Source organism: Oncorhynchus gorbuscha, linkage group LG08, assembly GCF_021184085.1.
Source record: "Oncorhynchus gorbuscha isolate QuinsamMale2020 ecotype Even-year linkage group LG08, OgorEven_v1.0, whole genome shotgun sequence".
Lineage (NCBI taxonomy): Eukaryota > Metazoa > Chordata > Actinopteri > Salmoniformes > Salmonidae > Oncorhynchus > Oncorhynchus gorbuscha.
In genome coordinates, this window is record NC_060180.1 from 69,373,813 (window position 1) to 69,391,378 (window position 17,566).

The following is a 17,566-nucleotide window of genomic DNA, read 5'->3' on the forward strand; positions in this document are numbered from 1 at the left end:
TTGCGCCCCCCTTTTTGCCCTGAGAACAGCCTCAATTCGTTGGGGAATCCACAAGATGTCGAAAGCGTTCAACAGGGATGCTGGCCCATGTTGACTCCAATGCTTCCCACAGTTGTGTCACGTTGGATGGATGTCATTTGGGTGGTGGACCATTCTTGATACATATAGGGAAATGTTAAGCTTAAAAAACCCAGAAGCATTGCAGTTCTTGACACAAATCGGTGCGTCTGGCAACTAGTACCACAACCCATTCAAAGGCACTTCCATTTTTTGTCTTGCCCATTCACCCTCTCAATAGCAAACATACAGTCGAGGCCAAAAGTTTTGAGAATGACATAAATATTAATTTTCACAAAGTCTGCTGCCTCAGTTTGTATGATGGCAATTTGCAAATACTCCAGAATGTTATGAAGAGTGATCAGATGAATTGCAAAGTCCCTCTTTGCCATGCAAATGACCCGAATCCCCCAAAAACATTTCCACGGCATTTCAGCCCTGCCACAAAAGGATGTTTTGAGTCCATGGCCAGGAAAATCCCCAGACCTTAATCCCATTGAGAATTTGTGGTCAATCCTCAAGAGGCGGGTTGACAAACAAAAACCCAGAAATTCTGACAAACTCCAAGCATTGATTATGCAAGAATGGGCTGCCATCAGTCAGGATGTGGCACAGAAGTTAATTGACAGAATGCCAGGGCAGATTGCAGAGGTCTTGAAAAAGAAGGGTCAACACTGCAAATATTGACTATTTGCATCAACTTCATGTAATTATCAATAAAAGCCTTTGACACTTATGAAATATTCGTAATTATACTTCAGTATTCCATAGTAACATCTGACAAAAATATCTAAAGACACTGAAGCAGCAAACTTTTGGCCATGAATGTACACAATACATGTCTCAATTGTCTCAAGGCTTACACATCCCTCTTTAACCTCATCCACACTGATTGAAGTGGATTTAACAAGTGACCTGGTCAGTCTGTCAGGGGTATCAAACTCTGCCTAGTGTCTGCAGGTTTTAGTTTTATCCTTTAAATACCTAAACAACCAGGTGAGGGGCGTTCCTTACTAACTAGTGGCCTAGTACAAGGGAGGAGAGAAAAACATGCAGATTCTGGGACCTCGGTGGAGAGTTTGACACGTGGTCTTTGTCATGGAAAAAACATGTTCTGTCCACTCAGTGTATAAAAGGCTAAGTAGAGCCAGGTGGCAAGAGTCAATTGTGTGTTGCTGTCAGTAAGATGGAGTGGATTATCGATGTAAGATGATCTTTTTTTGGAAGAGGACCTATTTATGTAATTGACACACTAAGCTTGGGGTAAATGAAAAACAGGTCATTTGAAATGCAACATTTCATTCAAGCACCAACAATTCATGCAAATAAGACCGGAAACTCAACTGCTTTCTATATTTTTATTGCAATAAGATACAGATATACTTCCAGACATTCAATTAATGACATTATATTGAAATATTGCAAGAGACAGTCCTAAATGATATCGATTCAAATATGAACAACTAAGTGACTAATGACATTTAACAGATAAAACCTTCCAGAAATGTAATGGAATAAAGCAGTATAGATTAATACTACAATATACAACCGACTGGTAACTGTGCAAGAAGAAGACTCAAGAACAATGAGATTTTCATGAAATAGTTCATAATACAGCTACTGGCAACTTTGGGGCACGTTCGTAAATTCACTCTGGCGATCTACTCCTATTTCAGAGTACTCTCGTTTGACTGTGCCAGAGCGCATCAGTTAGATGCATTTACGAACGCTCAACACCTGTTGAATATGGCCGGTGTCAGTAAACGTCGGCAAAAAAAGAAAAGCGTAATAAAATTGTTTCCAGCAGCAGTTAGTCACCAACGCTCTGGATAACATGAAAACAGGCTAAATCAGTTCTGCTAGGACGAGACATTTTCAGTGGGGTTTGTGTCTGGAAGTAGCTTGCAAGCTAAGCCAACGTTAGCTTGGGTGCTTGACTACTGTTGTGAGGTCAGAACGCTCGGATCAACCCTCCTCGGTCAGAGTGTCTAGTGTGCATCCTGAATACTCCGAGATGAATGAAAAACGCTCTGAATTTACCAACGCCCAGAGGCCACTCTGGAACTCCTGACTGAATTTACGAATGCAGTCTTGCTCTCCAAAAGACATCATCAGGAAACAGAAAAGCATTGAAAATGAACACACACAACAACAACAAAAAATACTAAAAAAAGAGACCAACTACACAGTGTGCAGTTGTAAGTAGTACACTTGTAATTGTACAAGAGCCACGCACAGTTGAATAAAGTTCAGGGAAACACGACAATGAAGAAACAAGCTGGAGATCTACCGAGGTCAACAAGCTCTGAGAACAGGGAAAGCAAGAGGTGCTTGTACCCTTTTTCACACTACTGACCAGTTCACGCCTGGTTACGCATACAAGCATAGTTCCAGGAACCGGCCAGCACTACCGTTTGGGTTGACAAGATTGTGTGAAAAGAGTCTGGAAGATACTCCCCAGTCTAGACATTAAGTCCATCTGTGTAGAGTGTGGGATATCCAAATCATCAAGTGACTTCTTTCCCTTTGCTCTCACAAGCTCCGCTCTACCATTCCACAGCGGGTTGAACTTTCTTCCCAGAACATTGTGTTGTGGAACAGCAATATAAAATATTACGCAATCCACTGCTAACGGGTTTCTCAACCACAAGTTAATCATTCACTTATGGCAAGAAGCAAACATGTGTGGGACTTGCTGTAAGTAGCCACATAGCTAGGTTTTCTATATACATTCCTCTACCACAAAATAAATGACAAAATCGATCAATATCAACTAGATCAAAAATAGGTAGTCCATCTGATCATATATCCACACATTAAATATTAAACATTTCTGGTGAGAGTCCCCAATAATGAGAGTACAATACACTCTTGACAATATGCCTATTGGTGGTCAAAATTATAGTAAATAAAAGAAAGAAAAAAAGAGCAAAATAAACATTACTGAAAATAAGTTGATACCCACCAAAAAAAGGATTCTGTTCAAGTTGAACCAAGCGGGCTCATAATTTATCAATTCAAAATATATTTGATATAGAATTCCTTATATAAATGACATCTTTATGTTTTTAAATATCGTCCTCACTAGCTTCTAAAACAACTCCAGCCAAAAAGAATGCAACCTTACGAACAGACAGTATTGGACCACAGCCCCCATAATGCAACACTACAGAGAATTGGACCTCGACCACATTGTTTTCCAATGAAGTCCCCATGCATTCACATGGGTCTCCATCGTTGTCAGCTAGCATGACTAGAATACCAATGAAGGCAACACAACAAAAGCTATCATGAAAGTATGGGCATCCGAGTTGAACTGACAATACTATTACAAGCGATCGTAGAATGAGTATAGTAAGCTTCAGGACAGATTGCCTGCTTTGCATGGCTTAGATAGAACTGAAGGGAGAAGGGGATTGATGTCTACACACTAATGTCTTGGCTCCTATACTGCGCTGCGTTTCTAAGGTGCAAAAGGTTTGGAATTTGACACAATCGTTACAAAAATGAATAAATGTACCAAAATCCCTTGCTGACACTTTTGACATGTCTTCCTGTATGAAAACAGCATGCTTTGTAACAACAATTAACGTGTTTGGCACTTTAATTTTGATGTCCAATTCTAAATGATGAATACAAAACTTTAAGAACAGGTTTCCCATTCCATCTTTGCTGTCTGCATGTGCGTGGCCTCAGAATACATTTCTTCTAGAAAGTGGCATCACAAACGACCCGTTTTATTTTTGTTGTCCGACTGCTTGTAATGGACATGACTCTTATAAGCTCTGGTTTTACGTGTGTGTGTGTTTGTGTACAGAACCGATAGTTATCAACCAAACATTTCTCATTGAAAATAAGTACCGCAAAGAACCACAAGGCTGTTAATTGTTAATGATGTTCATCTGCCGCCGCCATTTTTTTTCTCATTCTTTTGTTCTTTCGCCAGACATATTTCAGCAAAACCCCCAATAAGTGAGGTCTTTGTGGTGGGGTAAACTATGGATTTTGGTCCATCCACATTAGTTATAGTGGCATAGCCAACGGTTGGTCAATCGTAACGTCCGATGGCTGCCGAGGGGAGATCAGACTCATAAAAAACAAGAGTTGAACTGTGTACAGAGGGCCAGATGCCACTGCTAGTACAGGACCTTGGCCCAGTTGGGTGACAATAGACCAAAGGGAAATGGTGAAAATGTGTATATTTTGGTTCCCATTTCAATTTAGTTACTGTGTTTTGCAGCTACTGGACACAACACTGGGCTTAGCCTAACCATGATTGTACAAATCGCACGTTGTTCATAAAACAGGGGGTAGGTAGACAAGATGGCAGTACTTCCCCAAGTAAAAACGATTCCATAGCTCCAATTCCCTCACCTGTGGAAATTGACATGAGACATACAAGGGAAGCATTGTAGCAATGGTAAACACAGAGTGGATGAGTTAACTAGAATGATATGGGATAACAGGCATAACGTGAGTACCGAAAAATAGGGGAAAAGTCGGGAGTACTAACATGACAACTTCCTCAGACAAACATCTGTTAAGTTAGTTTGCATTTCTCAGTTTAAATAAGCTGGGGACTTTAGAACCACAATAAGGCTTCTCTTTTCCAATGTTATAGCCATTTAACACCAGTGTCGATACTCAGGCGTGGCATCTGTATAGTTGGTGGAAGATCGGAGCAGGCAAGATGGAGTTGTCTCCTCAGCGAGGTTGACAAGACCTGGAGGAGGTGGGAGGTTGTCCTTGGAGAACGAGGGTGGAGGAAGAGGAGGAGGTGGCAGTGATAGAATGTTTATGTTTGAACAGGTACGGGCTCTCTCTCACCGTCTCCTTCCTGCTCTCCTTCATCCCCCTCTCCTTCTTCCTCCTCCTCCTCCGTGTGCTGCTCCAGCTCCTCGCGGGTGATCATCTCAAAGTCATTTCCATTGCTGTGCTGCGAGCCCTCGTCCTCACGCCGGTCGCTGTCTGTGTCAGAGCGCTCAGCGGTACTCGCTGACGTCCCCGTCCCCTTCGCCACCTCGCCTTCTTCCATCCCCTGTGGCAAGGGGCCTTCGTCTCCTTCCTCCTCTTCCTCCTCACCGTCACCCTCCTTCTCATCGCTGGTCTTGCCCTCAGTCTTGTCCAGGCTCTTCTTGCTGGAGTCCCGCGGGCCCTTGTACTCGTGCGTGTAGAGCGGGCGGAAAGAGTCGATGAAGCCCACGTCAGCCGTGAGGTTGGGCAGGAACCAGAAGTGGTGGCGTCCGCCCGTCACCAGCCAGATGATCACAAACAGGATGCAGCGAGCTGAGGGGAGATAAACATTTGTCAAATGGCATTGTAATGTCAAAGCAAAGGCCAGCAACTAATGTCAAAGGTGCTGAGGGGAAGTAACGCAACCCGGTGACATCAGCTTTGGTGCCGTGTCACCCAGTTTGACTCAAGTCTTTAGGTAAACACACAAGATAAATTATAAAAAGGTAAAAGAACAAAACAGAATTTTAACTTTACTGGAATTCCCTGTTAAATGGTTACTGCAAGATTCCGGCATTTAATTGGCTCGCAAAACTAACACTTAAGTTCTTGCATACTGCACACAGAGACATAGAAATGGTATCCACGAGTTCATCCGACTCTGTAAGTAGAACAAGGGCTTAATGTCAGAATCTGGCAGAATCCCTTTAAGGGTATTAGCAATATGGCGATGTGGGCGGGACTATTCAGCTGTGTGGAGAACAGGCCGTAGCTCAGGTGGCCGAGTTCCCTGATGATCTTCTTGTCCTTCCTGCGACACCTGGTGTTATAGGTGTCCTGGAAGGCAGGAGGCGTTGCTGTCAGCGGTAGTGGAGTTGCCGTACCAGGCTGTGATGCAGCCCGACAGTATGCTCTCGATGGTGCTCCTGTAGAACACAGAGTCCTCAGAGACGGGATACATTTCCTCAGCCTCCGGAGGTTGAAGAGTTGCTGTCGTGCCTTCACCACGGCGTCTGTGTGGTTTGACCATTTCAGGTTCTCGGAGACGTGTACCCCGAGGAACTTGACGTTTTTGACTGTCTCCACGGCGGCCCTGTTGACGGGGAAGGGGCGTGCCCAGCCTCGTTCCTCCTGAAGTCCACAATCAGCTCCTTTGTTATGCTGACGTTGAGGGAGAGATTGTTTACCTGGCACCACGCCAGCAGGGTCCTACCTCCTCTCTGTAGGCCGTCTCGTTGTTGGTAAACAGGCCTACTACTGTCGTGTTGTCAGCGAACTTGATGAAGGAGTTGTAACTGTGTGAGGCCACGCAGTCATGGATATACAGGGAATACAGGAAGGGACTGAGGACACACCATTGTGAGGCCCCCCATGTTGAAGATCAGTGTAGAGGTGGTAATGTAGGCTGCATTTGTCAAGAAGTTGAGGTGATGTGGTGTTTGACTAGCCTCTTGAAGCACTTCATGATGACAGCAGTGAGTGGTACGTACATCCCCCGTGGAGACCATCAGCACGTAGCCCTCGCTGTCCTCGGTGGCTCACCCTTATGCTCCAAGCGTGAGAAAAAGGGGTTTAGCTCTTCCGGTGTCTGTGACGCGATTGGCTTTCTTTTTGTAATCCGTGATCGTTAGAAGCCCCTGCCACATATGCCTCGTATCCGACCCGCTGAATTACACCTCCATTTTGTCCCTACACTTGTGTCTCGCATTTTTGTCGATCTGCGTGGGTCGTATTTGTGCTGTTTAACCATACAGTTATCCCAGGCCACTTTGCCCTGTTTATAAGCAGCATGTCTTTCCTTCAGTTTCACAACAAGGCTGCCATCAATCTACGTTTTTGGATTCCGGTAAGTTTTGAAAGATACCATCGGTATCACATCATCTCTTTATTTTTGTCGGTGTATTCAATGATGTTATCCCCAGATGCGACCTGGAACATATTCCAGTCCGCGTGATCTAAACAATCTTGGAGCATGGATTCTGATTGGTCAGAACAGCGTTGTACAGACCTGACCACCGGAACATCCATTTTAAGTGTTTGTAGGCGGGGAGGAGCAAAATGGAGTCGCAGTTTGATTTGCAGAAAGGAGGACGAGAGAAGGCTATTCGTTACACTATTTTTTAGTTGTACACAAGTGTCAAGAGGTTGGGTGTTTTCTTTCTTACCAACAGCCAACAGCAGTATACTGGCCACGAAACAGCCTGCTGCCACGCTCAGGTAGTACACACCCACACGCATCTCAGCCGGCCACAGCGGGAAGAGAGTGGCCGCGATCACTGCAATTACTGGAAACAAGAGACGCAGGCCTTAGTACAGTGGAAAATAAGCATTGTTATTCCCTTTACCAATTCATAGGGATGGGCATCTGAAATGTTGACTGTTCGAGTAATAGCATTTTTCCCCCGTAGTCAAATAAAAAAAGTGACTTTTAGAACACAAGGACTGCACTGGAAAAAAAATGGAGCATTTATCTGTATGCTAACAGTGCGCAACAATGCCCGATTTATCATAACCACGACAGATAACAAATCCTAATTGCCCCATATATACGCACACACGTCAATAAAAAAAACAAGTGCTGTTTTAAGATTAATTTATTGAAACCGTAAAATCAACTAATTATATATAATCTCCAAATAAAATAATCACCAAAAAAGGCACTAACATCAACGTGACGCTTGCTTGTAAAAGTTTATGGCTGTGCAACGGCCTAGCCTTGTTTAGTTAATTTCCCGAGCCCATACCACAGTCAAGAGGCTCCTATTTTATAGTATAAATCATGATGTAACATAACAGAATAAAATAGAACAGAATATTTTTCCAAATTGAAAAAAAAGTTGCCAGTGCTAATTGATGCGCGCCTGGAATAGTTATTCTCCGAGTGCTTGCTTGAAACTGGGCTCAATATGTCGAGGCGAAAACTTTTCTGGGTTACAAAACAGAATTTTCGATTGAGACGTTCGATTTAGTTTATTCTGTTATTCTTTGGAATTTCAAAAAATGTATTAACAATTCCACATTGAACGATGCTGATGAACTGCAGCCACTACATCTGTTAGGTGATTAGACATAGGCTTAATGATTGAAAATACACGCAGTCTTTATCAAACTCACGTTTGATAAACGTGGATAGTGAATTTTTTTCACTATCCATGTTTAAAAGTGTTATAGCCTAGGCAAATCTATTCTAAATGGCACAAGCAGTTCGCAGAGTAGCCTAAGCAGGAACAATTACGTGATGCAATTATTCCAAAACAGCTCATTGCCGGAACCACCCATCCCCCCTACTTCGGTCAACAAGTCCATTTTGAACGCGATAAAACTGTAGTCATTTGGCAAGGAATGTAGCTTGTGTATCCCATCAGTTGGATATGTTTTTATAGGCATTTATTTCTGTAGGCCTAACGGGAGCTTGTGTGCTCATTTAGCCTGCATGTGTAGAGGGAGTGATCAGAACGCAATTGCGTTAGTGAGACACGGAGGGGAAAGGGAATTTAGGGACTGAGTGATGCTTGGCTTGGTTTCTTTTTTTATTGTGCCTAGTAAATGCACATGTACAAATGGAACACTAGAATAAAACACTAGAATCTTTAAGACAACGTTTCGACCTCTGGTTAGAGATGGAGTTTTGCCGTCCATTCCGACTACTCATGACCATCCCTACCAATTCGGCCGCAATTAGCAGTTATTTGTCAAAGACAGTTTAATTAGTTATCAAAAATGGAATATTCCAGGTAATTAATACTACAATTCCACTCACCCAGAATCAGTCCCATGGCAAAGGTTTTAAAATGGACTGGGTCGTAGATCCAAACAAATACCTGGAAAGTGGAGTAAATATGATCATTTTAAATTTCACCTTAGAAATTGTTTTTAATTTATCACAGCGATTCACCGTTTTTTACACATCACATGGTGAACTCCGTGCAACTCACATTGAACCTTTTGCCATCATATCATCATGTCATGCTTGCATGGCAAACGGACGCCACAAAGAATGTCTCTCATGGAGAATGTGCCTCATTACGTGCACCCCCTCAAATAGGTATCTTGTGAAAGTAAATTCGTTTGCTCTGGAATTCTCTCAAAATGCCACAGGGAAACACAAACACCAATGTGCTGAATTCATGCCACAAAGATCAGAATCTTCACTGTCTTTCAAAGTGAATAAATTTGAAATAAATTTGATTTGGCTACACGCCAACTGAAACATGCTCACTTTTCCAGAAAGTCCTGCTTTCATATTTTTTACCCATCCTAATCTTTGGAGAGGCGGAGCCCTTTTCCCAGGACTCCTTGTGTTCCAACTCACCTCATTGCCATCCAAGAAGAGCTGATCCTCATGAGGCTCCAGTTTGAATTTCTTCTTCACGTCTTTTTTCTTCTTTGGCGTTCCGGGGCTATCGTCCTGAGCACAAAGAAACAGTATGGACATATGGCCTTTATAAAAATTTAAAAAATACAATTGATCTACATTCTATGACCAAACCACTTCAGTGGTCTAACCTGTTACAAACTATTAAAACATGTTCATAGCCTATATATTCAGTTCATTCAATTTACATACACTCTTCTCCTTCTTTACATCTGAAGCCTCTGCATCCTTCTTCTTCTCTTTCTCCTTCTTTACATCTGAAGCCTCTGCATCCTTCTTCTTCTCTTTCTCCTTCTTTACATCTGAAGACTCTGCATCCTTCTTCTTCTCTTTCTCCTTCTTTACATCTGAAGCCTCTACATCCTTGGAATCCTTCTTCTTCTCTTTTTCTTTCTCCTTGTCTTTCTTGATGTCCTTCTCTGGCTTCTTCTTCATGACTTTCAGAGCACGGTGGAAGAATTGCTTCTTCAGCAGCCTGGAGGAGGAGAGCAGAAACACCGGAACACATAATTAAGATCAACCATGGTCAAATATTGTTCAGTGCTTCATCATATTGTTTCAGATGTTGTTGGGAGCCGAGCCCCTGAAACCATTGGGAGCCCGTATAAAGTCCTTGTAGAACCTTTCACACTACACACATTTTGCCCCAATATTCTTATGCCTCGAACTTCCTAATTACATAGGGACAACATACACACATGAAAGATGTAGTGAACAATGTGTAGTGTGAAAGCAACTTCTGTTCTAGTGTAGGGTGGTAGTTAGACAACTTCCAGCACTCCCACATTAGACTAACTTGTTGCAGTAGTCCACCACAGAGTCTCGGGTGGTGAACACGGCCTCCTCTCCCTTCTTGGCTTTGGCCCACTTGGAGTCCAGCAGACAGTCCACCGCCTTGGAGGCTGACAAAGGGAAACAGACAACCATGTTCAAAATTACATTAAAGGTGGTAGAGTGACACAGTACGTTGAAACTCAATGACTTGCATGCTATGAAAACATTCTGTAATCCTGGTCCCTGGGGATGTGTACAAAAACTCCTCTCCAACAGACAGCACGTCACAGATATTTAAATATATAAATAATATATGCCATTTAGCAGACGCTTTTATCCAAAGCGACTTACAGTCATGTGTGCATACATTCTACGTATGGGTGGTCCCGGGGATCGAACCCACTACCCTGGCGTTACAAGCGCCATGCTCTACCAACTGAGCTACAGAAGGACCACTGAAACACTAAAACAACGACTGTGCAGCATTTACTGACACTGTTGACAGAATAGGTCTGCTATGGGGCTAAAGTCATTGGGCAAATGTAAACATTGGCAGGTCAACAGTACTACTATGAGATATAGTGAGAGATTCTGGGTCAGAGGTTAACTCTATTCCAACCCGCAACTCAGCAGGACCGGAAGAAATAACAAATAAACGCCAATTGTCATCTCTCACACCAAGACACCGTCGTCATTAGTTGCCTTACTACCAAGACACCGTCGTCATTAGTTACCTTACTACCAAGACACCGTCGTCATTAGTTACCTTACTACCAAGACACCGTCGTCATTAGTTACCTTACTACCAAGACACCGTCGTCATTAGTTACCTTACTACCAAGACACCGTCGTCATTAGTTACCTTACTACCAAGACACCATCGTCATTAGTTACCTTACTACCAAGACACCGTCGTCATTAGTTACCTTACTACCAAGACACCGTCGTCATTAGTTACCTTACTACCAAGACACCGTCGTCATTAGTTACCTTACTACCAAGACACCGTCGTCATTAGTTACCTTACTACCAAGACACCGTCGTCATTAGGCCTACTACCAAGACACCGTCGTCATTAGGCCTACTACCAAGACACCGTCGTCATTAGGCCTACTACCAAGACACCGTTGTCATTAGTTACCTTACTACTAAGGCCCAGATTTATCCTGACCAAGAAAAACTTCAGGCCTCAGGTAAAGATGCACTACACAGAAAACGCTCTGCCATTTCCTGGTTGCTTAAATTCTAATAGTTCGCCCAAGTTTATGTGACAAAACAAGCAAGTATAGTGCAGAAAATTACAGGAAGCATAGAAATTGCGCACATAGAACAGATCTACAGCTTCTCAGACTTGCATTCAATGTGATCTGTCATTGAATAAAGACATATTTCTATGTGAATTGGGTTGGGTCGGTCCAAAAATTATATATTGCAGCTTTAAAGTCTAAAATTGGGGTTTTACTTGTCAAGTGGTCAAAAAAACAAACCCACTTCTTTAATCCCCAAAAAGTGTTTCTCAAACCAGTCCCCACAATGATAGCCTATTTGAAGCAGAGATATTCCAACTAGAGGTCGGCCGATTAATCGGAATGGCCGGCCGATTTCAAGTTTTCATAACAATCTGTAATCGGCATGTTTGAACCAGATCATGACAGATTACATTGCACTCCACGAGGAGACTGCGTGGCAGGCTGACTACCTGTCATGCGAGTGCAGCAAGGAGCAAAGGTAAGGTGCTAGCTAGCATTAAACACATTTTTATAATTAAAAATCAATCTTATCATATTGGATGTTCTTATAGGCACTTTAGTATTGCCAGGGTAATAGTATAGCTTCCGTCCCTCTCCTCGCCCCTACCTGGGCTCGAACCAGGAACACATCGACAACAGCCACCCTCGAAGCAGCGTTATCCATGCAGAGCAAGGGGAATAACTACTCCAAGTCTCAGAGCGAGTGACGTTTGAAAAGCTATTAGCGCGCACCCCACTAACTAGCTAGCCATTTCACATCGGTTACACCAGCCTAATCTCGGGAGTTGATGGGCTTGAAGTCATAAACAGCGCAATGCTTGAAGTACAGCAACACACACAAAAGTGCTGATTGAATGAATGCTTACGAGCCTGCTGGTGCCTACCATCGCTAAGTCAGACTGCTCTATCAAATATCCAATCATAGACTTAATTATAACATAAGCCGTAGGTCATTAATATGGTCGAATCCGGAAACTATCATCTCGAAAACAAGACGTTTATTCTTTCAGTGAAATACGGAACTATTCCGTATTGTATCTAACGGGTGGCATCCATAAGTCTAGATATTCCTGTCACATTGCACAACCTTCAATGTTATGTCATAATTACGTGAAATTCTGGAAAATTAGGCGCCCAAACTGTTGCATATACCCTAACTCTGCGGGCAATGAACGCAAGAGAAGTAACAATTTCACCTGGTTAATATTGCCTGATAACCTCGCTTTCTTTTCGCTAAATATGCAGGTTTAAAAACATATACTTCTGTGTATTGATTTTAAGAAAGGCATTGATGTTTAAGGTTCGGTACTCATTGGAGCAAGGACAGTCCTTTTGCGCGAATACGCACCGCATCGATTATCTGCAACGCAGGGCAGGCCAGATAAACTAGTAATATCATCAACCATGTGTAGTTAACTAGTGAAAATGATTGATTTTTTAGATAAGTTTAATGCTAGCTAGCAACTTAACTTGGCTTACTGCATTCGCGTAACAGGCAGGCTCCTCGTGGAGTGCAATGGAATCAGGTGGTTAGAGCGTTGGACTAGTTAACTGTACGGCTGCAAGACTGAATCCCCGAGCTGCCTGTGGTTCTGCCCCTGAACAAGGCAGTTAACCCACCATTCCTAGAAATACAGATTTCCGATTTGTTATGAAAACTTGAAATCAGCCCTAATTAAAATCGGCCATTCCGATTAATTGGTTGACCTAAAAAAAATATATATATATATATATATTAGGGTGTCGACCGAATATGATTTTTTGATACTGATTATTGCTGATATATATATATAAATGTTTTTAAATGGGCCGATGAATTGGTATCAGCTTTTTTTGGTCCTCCAATAAACAGTATCGAAAAATCATATTCGGTCGACCTCTAATTCCAACAGTATAAACCTGATTCAACTAGGCCTAGTCACAGCTTGATGATAGTTGACTAATTTAAGAACAGTGTGCTAGTACTGAAAGATCAAATGCTGTGGGGACAGGCACCAACTGCCGCTGACTGGTTGGAGAATCAATGTCCTAAATGAGTGAACGAACGAGAGCGTATGAACGGAGCACTGACCGATGAAGTAGTCCACCCGGTGGCCCATCATGTTGGTGGACTTGGTGGGGCAGTTGAAGCGGAGGTACTTGGCCACCGCCTTCTCCTCCTTGGTGGGCTCACTCACCTCCTACACAGTGAGGAAAAGGGGAAATCACAAGTCTGTGTGCTACAATGCCATGTTGAGTTGAATACCGTCAATACTTACTCTTCTGCTGCGCCTGCCCCTTTATGTCATTTAGCAGATGCTTTTATCCAAAGAGACTTGCGTGCATATATTATGCGCATGGGTAGTCCCAGGAATCAAACCAAATACCCTGGCGTTTCAAGCACCATGCTCTACCACCACCTGAGCTACAGGGGCACCATGCTCTACCACCACCTGAGCTACAGGGGCACCATGCTCTACCACCACCTGAGCTACAGGGGCACCATGCTCTACCACCAACTGAGCTACAGGGGCACCATGCTCTACCAACTGAGCTACCCGGGCACCATCCTCTACCACCAACTGAGCTACAGGAGCACCATGCTCTACCAACAACTGAGCTACCGGGGCACCGTGCTCTACCAACTGAGCTACAGAGGCACCATGCTCCACCAACTGAGCTACAGGGGCACCATGCTCTACCAACTGGGCTACAGGGGCACCATGCTCTACCAACTGAGCTACAGGGGCACCATGCTCTACCATCTGAGCTACAGGGGCACCATGCTCTACCAACTGAGCTACAGGGGCACCATGCTCTACCAACTGAGCTACAGGGGCACCATGCTCTACCAACTGAGCTACAGGGGCACCATGCTCTACCAACTGAGCTACAGGGGCACCATGCTATACCATCTGAGCTACAGGGACACCATGCTCTACCACCATCTGAACTACAGGAGCACCATTCTCTACCACCATCTGAACTACAGGGGCACCATGCTCTACCACCAACTGAGCTACAGGGGCACCATGCTCTACCAACTAAGCTACAGGAGCACCATACTCTACAAACTGAGCTACAAATGGATTAGGGTGAAGTTGCAACTAGACTCTTATCTTGGGCCAGTTTAGCATTTTCCCTACTAATGGTTCAGGTTAGAATTGGAGAGAGGGGGGCTGCCATCCAGCATATGACCACGTGGTGTTGAATGACATTCATGAATTGAAGCGGCAGGGTAGCCTAATGGTTAGAGCATTGGACTAGTAACCGGAAGGTTGCAAGTTCAAACCCCCAAGCTGACAAGGTACAAATCTGTCGTTCTGCCCCTGAACAGGCAGTTAACCCACTGTTCCTAGGCCGTCATTGAAAATAAGAATTTGTTCTTAACTGACTTGCCTAGTTAAATAAAGGTAAAATAAAAATAAATAAATATGATTTCTAAAGAAGCATTTATAAAATCAACAAAATGGAATGATGTAACAGGCTATTTCACTGGGAAATCCAGAAATAGTCGTATTATGGTGATATATGGGACTGTAGTTCTTGTTTTGGACATTACAGACAACGAACACAAACTATCATTGGTCAATTCCCTCACACCCGCCTCCATTTTGCTCAGTTTCATAATCTCCTGCTCCATGCCTACTGACTGAATATGGCCCTGGTCATACACTGAAGCCAGTACTGCCTGCTAACATGGAGGGGAATGAGAGAGCATCAGCACAATGAGATTCAGTCCTGCCTGCTGCTGCCTCTGGCCCAGCTTGCTCGCTTCACGCTATACAGTACATGATGAAGCAAGGAGGGCTTAGAAACAGGGGTTTGGTTCAGGTATGGGCATCATCAGTCACAAAATATAGACACACGAGGCCCCACGAAATGGAAAAAACTCCCGTCTTTACCTGAGCCTATCCTATGAATATGAGGAGAGGGACTTAGGCCACCCTCGCTTCCCCTATGAAAGACAGTTCTGTTCAGTAGGGCCCACCATAACAAAAGCATTACGCAATAGGCAAACTAAAACCTGTGTTCTTCTTGGAAATATCAGGCAGTAGATTATCTCCTCATTTCACAACGTTGTCTTGATAGTCCCTACTCTTTCAGGCACAGCTGCCCCCTCTCTCAGCTGCCCACGTCGTGGCCAAATAAAATTAAAGTCCAATTCTGGTTACAGTCAAATAGTTGATGAGGATAGCATAGCCACTGCCAGCAATCAAACCTGGGTAGTGTTTTGTTCAATGTTTATGCTCACCGAAAGTTCACATCACTCATCATAGTAATAAAGCAACATAGTAATCAGTTATTCAAAACATGTGTTTTTCCCTTACCATCTCATGAGACAGAGCTCAAGAGAATAAAAAGAGAGCAAACTGGATATAAAGGAATAGATGTCATTTCAACTATTGCATAATAACATACCCTGTTCCTGCAGCCAGGAGAAGGACATATGGAATATTAGGCCATTTTTCACCACTGACAGCCAAGGTGTCGCCTATCAGCTGTTGTTGATGCATGTCAAGGTGATGTGAACCTGTTGCGTAATTTGACAATGACCAGAAGGCCTGAATTGTGTGTAATCCATTCGATTAACTTCCATTACACTACAGTAAGGTATGTTATTGTCATCAGGTTGTCGAGTTGCATTTCGTGTGTTGGCATGACTTTGAGGGTGGGTATAATTTGCAGAATGTTCCAAAAGGAATCGGTTCCAGAAACTTGGTTAAGTACAAGGTTGTCAACAAACAACGCATACAAATTTGCATGATCAATTCAACTAACTAGATGCCGAATAGGAATCAACTCACCACGTAGCTTATTCTTAATGTTTGTCCATAGGCTACCGGAGACATTTTTCGGTATAAACGTGGTGAGTGAAAACAAAGTAGCCCACTCCCTACCCGGTATCTTATTCTACCGCTATACAACTTTGTATGAGTTGTTTATTGGCAAACTTGTTATTTACGAAGTTTTTTGGAACAGATTCCTGTTGGAACGTAACAAAATTATACCCACCCGGAGTTTGTCTCAAACAACTGAGAGGGACTTACCCCAAATTGCAAAACTATAGCAATTTGTACAATGACCAAATGCACCACGTCAACGTAGTTTTAAATTAAGAATATTCTCGTGTGGCCATCAAACATTAATTAATGAGGATGTGCTTGCGCATCAGTGGCATTTGGCTTGCCAAAACAGTAACATTAGTTAGCTATTTATATATTCCAAAACACGTCTTGGCTTCACATCTGGTTGCCCGCCATGAAACCGCAACTTGCTTTCCTATCATTGTGATGGTAACGTTAGCTGGCGAGTTTTGCTAGTAGCTGGTAGCAAAGCTAGTTGGCTACGGGGTTGCGCTAGCTTTCTCTACCTGGTTTCTGAGATATCCTGGCTAACTAGCAAATTGTACATACCTAATGTTACTGTAACGTGACCTACCTAATATCTACCTCCTCTTCAGCAAAATGTTGTATTATCCGGTAACGTTCGCTAACTAGCTAGGTAATGTTCTGAAATAGCTAGGTATTGCTATTTGAAATATTCGTGTTACAGATAAACGTTATGCAAAATGACTTCCTGCAAAATGAAATATTTCAGTCGTTAGCTGCTAGCACAGCTTTTCGCCTATTATCAACAACATCGAATCGCTAGCAACAATAACATACTAGAAAACTAGTCTGTTGCGGGAAATAGTTCAATCTTGAAAATAAATTATCTGTGATACATCCAAGCAAAAACTAACTTCTTCCAGTTAGCGTTAAAATGATTTTACCTGGATCCGTTTCTTATGCCTCCTGCGCTCCGCCATGATTCTCCAACACAGCTCCTTTGACGTGTAATCACGTAGTACGTACGGGGAATATCGCGAGAGCAAAATGCCCCCCCCCCCAAAAAAAATGTTACGTTCCAAACAGGTTCCTGCAATAACTTCCCTTTGTTATTTTTTGGTGGGGTTTATCGGCGGTTGACATCCAACGTTATAGTGCATTACCGCCACCTACTGTACTGGAGTGTGGGCCAGAGACAGGGAGAAACTAAATCCTACCTGCCAGCCCCGTTGCTCATAAAAAAAGTGAACAAAATATTTGAGACTATATCTAATGACGTTCTACTCAATATACTCTTTAAACTCATTTCCTGTATCCCTTTCTCCCTGATTCAATAATTCATGCCA

The 17,566-nt window shown here is 43.2% G+C and overlaps 1 protein-coding gene across 2 annotated transcripts; it reads right to left on the minus strand.

The window, feature by feature from the left end:
• Positions 1 to 1,401: 1,401 nt before the first annotated feature.
• On the minus strand, positions 1,402 to 17,275 carry LOC124042119 (translocation protein SEC62-like). Of its 2 annotated transcripts, XM_046360469.1 has the most exons (9): positions 17,165 to 17,275; positions 13,481 to 13,589; positions 10,182 to 10,287; positions 9,740 to 9,860; positions 9,578 to 9,694; positions 9,323 to 9,418; positions 8,771 to 8,831; positions 7,176 to 7,295; positions 1,402 to 5,343 (listed from the first exon to the last, which is right to left on the minus strand). In XM_046360469.1, the coding sequence occupies exons 1-9, from the start codon at positions 17,198 to 17,200 to the stop codon at positions 4,853 to 4,855; spliced, it is 1,257 nt and encodes a 418-aa protein (XP_046216425.1). In that variant the 5' UTR covers positions 17,201 to 17,275; the 3' UTR covers positions 1,402 to 4,852. The 2 variants fall into 2 exon arrangements, with proteins under 2 accessions (XP_046216425.1, XP_046216424.1); XM_046360468.1 differs by having other exon boundaries at positions 9,578 to 9,860.
• Between the last annotated feature and the right edge of the window lie 291 nt (positions 17,276 to 17,566).